Genomic DNA, 3,406 nt, shown 5'->3' on the forward strand with positions numbered 1-3,406 from the left:
CCAAGAAGTTCCTACACAGAACTTTGCTGTGAATTTATGTAATTTGGTAAGAGATTACAGGAGGTCTGTCCTCTCTGGCATTTGTTCCACCACTACCTGGTCCTTGGAAGAGGATCCCTAGACCCTCTTTTGTACACAACACATGTGAAAGGTTTGAGCTTACATTCTTAAATATTAGTGACAAAAATATCAGATGATGTTTTACGGGCCAATTTCATAGGGCAAATCATCTCCAGGTTCTTCATATACACAAGCCTATGAAAAAATTCAATTCCAAAGTGCAAGGGTTAAGAAAAGCACAAGCAAGGAAAAGAAATTAATCCCAGAAGCACCAAACTAATGGACCTCACTTTTCCTTGGTCTTACATTTGATGTTGAAATCCTGTTTTTGAGAGGTACATTGGCAGAGCAGGGCTATTAAAAGGTTAGAAAGATCCAGATTCATTTTTTTCCCAGGATGGAGACACTTACAAGTCTTATTTATCTCATAAGGCATATGACACCTCTCAGCTGTGCCCTCAGTTGCAGTTCTCTCCTTCACTCAGCATCCTGTCTTCACAAACTTGTACTGACTTAATTATCTCTGAAATGTCTGTTCAGAAATCAGCCAGCAAGTTCAAAAGGTTCCAGAGAGGGACAAAGACACCCAGAGGCAGACAGACAGACACACACAGTCAGCACGATCCTATCAGCCCACAGAAAACCCTGCTGAAAACACACTCTGAAAACAGCACTGACCTCGTGGTCAATATGAAGTTTATGGTCCTTCCAAGCCTGCAGTGACCTGTACAGATCTGTGTCACACTGAACAGTGTCATTCTCCAGGATGTAACACCTTGGCACGGAAAAGCAAACAGTGTTGGTTACAGGGGATACACACACAGAGCAAGGCAAGCAGCAGCTTTTAATAACACAGCTCCAGGACAAATGAGACCATGGATTGCAAATGACATGCAGAATTCAAAACCCAATATTCACTCCAGAGAACACAAGCATGTTCTGAGCCAGGAAAGAAGTCTGGCTTTGAGTTGCCATGGGAATTTTAAAGAAGCAGAAGAATTCAAGGAGACTATTTCTATCAAGCAGAACCTGTTGACTGCTTAATTTCTGTATGTAAATTGTGCTGCACAGAGTTCTTGCTTATTCATTAGACTGTCTAAATAAATCTCTACTAACTAGCAAGCACTGAAGGCATTACTCAGAAGCAGTTTCCCAGTGCATAACTAAGTGATGCAGGGGTAGGGGCAATGATAAAGTACTTCAATATAAGATGTATTACCACACCATAAAGAAAAGGGAAAAAAAAAACAGCAGAACAAAACAGATACAAAGAAATTTTGCTGTTTTCTACAAAAGGGATACAATTTTGAGCCCTGACTTCAAAGGCAAAATACCCTCTGACAATATTAAGCCCTTATGTTTCACTAACTTCTAGTAAAATCCGGTTTTTAAAATTCTTTAATAAACAAGCAAACAAAAATCACCACCTGACAGATTTACCTGAGAAGTTCATTAAGGGTCAAATACCACACAGTCATTTCTGAATGCCTGTTTAAATTAAAGCTCCTTTATTTACTCCTTTATTTTCTTTAAACCACCTCATGCATGTTGTCCCACTGCCTTCTTTTCTGCTAGTGTTCCTGGGGACTCCTCATGAATAATGCACAACCTTCCTGACAGTTCCTTGTATGAATTTGGGATTCACCCAGTAAGGCAGCAAAAAAATCAATTAAATTTGTTCCAGAAGAAAAGCACAAATGGTGATTTATGAGTCCTGAACATTCATGAGAGCTGGGTTAAGAGGACAATTCTCTGATGCCAACCTAGATACCTTTCCTCCTGCTGGCAAGTCTCTAACTCACTTCTGTGGACAGAAGTCAAATGGAAAACACAGATACCAAGAGCAGCTAATTGGCTCCCGCATGTTTACATGAGTTAGTCATTAAACAATTTAATGACAATTTAATGACAGTCAATAATGATTGGTGGCTTTCCTGATAATTCACAAGCGGAAATGGTGATTAAACTCATTAAAGTACAGTTGAAAAGACACCATCAGTCCCCAGGAAATTTCCCTGAGGAAATTATTTTTAGCCACTGGAGTGCTCAGACAATTGCCTTCCCTCTCTCCCAGTATGTTCCATTTCCCAAGGCTCCAGGTCCCTCCAACTTCATTCATAATATAGATTTCCCTTTCCTGGCACTGGTTACAGAAAGCTTGCACAAAGCAACCAGAAACCCAAAACCAGTTCACACTCCAGTCAGAGCCTTTGGCCGCCAGCCAGGCCAGGTCACACTGATTTCCAGGGGTGAGTCCTCTCCTGTTTTCACACAGGTGTCACATAACTGTTGCAAACTGTTGCATCTCTGGAAAATGCCCTGATCTGTGACTGCTGTCTCTCCCCAGTGCAGGACACACAAAAGCACTGCTGCAGCTCTTCTCACAAAACCACAGCAGAACCAAAGGCTGTTGTACAGGTTGGAATATGAGTTTTAGTGAAGCTAGACTGGGTGTCCAATATGCTTAGCACACTTTAACCCACCCATCTATGTAAAGCAGCCACTTAAGCAGCAAAATCTTTTCCAGCTCTGCCCCGAGCACTCACCTGTGGGTCACTTTGATCAGGTTAGGGGCTGTGTACTCTGCAATGCCACCAGTGCCACTGTACTCCCCCATGTCTCTGTCCTCCTCCTCACGGAGAACAGCCCTCTGCACCTTGTGACGCTTGGAGATGTTCCTTGGGAAGATGGGCTGGTATCCATCCTCTAATCCCAGGTTATAAACAGCTCCAGCCAGCTCCACAGACACGGAACGGACGGAGCGATTCCGGACGTAGCTCGGTTTGAATTCTGCACGGAAAAAGAAGTGACAGAAGGGCAGAAGCAGCATGTTACAGTTCACTCCTCTCTGTGGTTCTTGGGAGGAAAACAACCAGCCCACACTGTGCTGTTTGGAATTAAGTGGCTGACAAACAGCGTTTGTTGCAGTTGTTCCTCTGAGCTGCTGCTTCCTCACCTTTGGAACGGACAGAAGGATGGACGGACACCCCACAGCAGGGAGAGGGCAGGTACAATGCAGACACAAAGGAATGGCAGAGGGGAAAGAAAACGTTCTTGCCCGGCATCACTTTAGAACAAAGAGCTCGCTCAGGCGGGCGCTGCTCCGCCCACGGTCACCAGGTGGCAGCCGCGCCGCGGGCACCGACCCCACAGTCACACCGGGTACCCCCCCGTCACACCGGGTACCCCCACAGTCACACCGGGTACCCCCCACAGTCACACCGGGTACCCCCACAGTCACACCGGTACCCCCACAGTCACACCGGGTACCCCCACAGTCACACGGGTACCCCCCCGTCACACCGGGTACCCCCACAGTCACACCGGGTACCCCCACAGTCACACC

General features: G+C 45.5%; 1 protein-coding gene across 1 annotated transcript; it reads right to left on the reverse strand.

Moving 5' to 3' along the window:
• Window positions 1–562: 562 nt before the first annotated feature.
• On the reverse strand, window positions 563–2,905 carry LOC108510650 (extracellular sulfatase Sulf-2-like). The gene is made up of 3 exons (XM_017840310.1): window positions 2,607–2,905; window positions 739–835; window positions 563–592 (listed from the first exon to the last, which is right to left on the reverse strand). Exons 1-3 carry the CDS (start codon window positions 2,888–2,890, stop codon window positions 578–580), a joined length of 396 nt encoding a protein of 131 aa, XP_017695799.1. The 5' UTR covers window positions 2,891–2,905; the 3' UTR covers window positions 563–577.
• Between the last annotated feature and the right edge of the window lie 501 nt (window positions 2,906–3,406).

This window comes from Lepidothrix coronata, unplaced genomic scaffold (assembly GCF_001604755.1).
Source record: "Lepidothrix coronata isolate B3197 unplaced genomic scaffold, Lepidothrix_coronata-1.0 Scaffold1823, whole genome shotgun sequence".
NCBI lineage: Eukaryota > Metazoa > Chordata > Aves > Passeriformes > Pipridae > Lepidothrix > Lepidothrix coronata.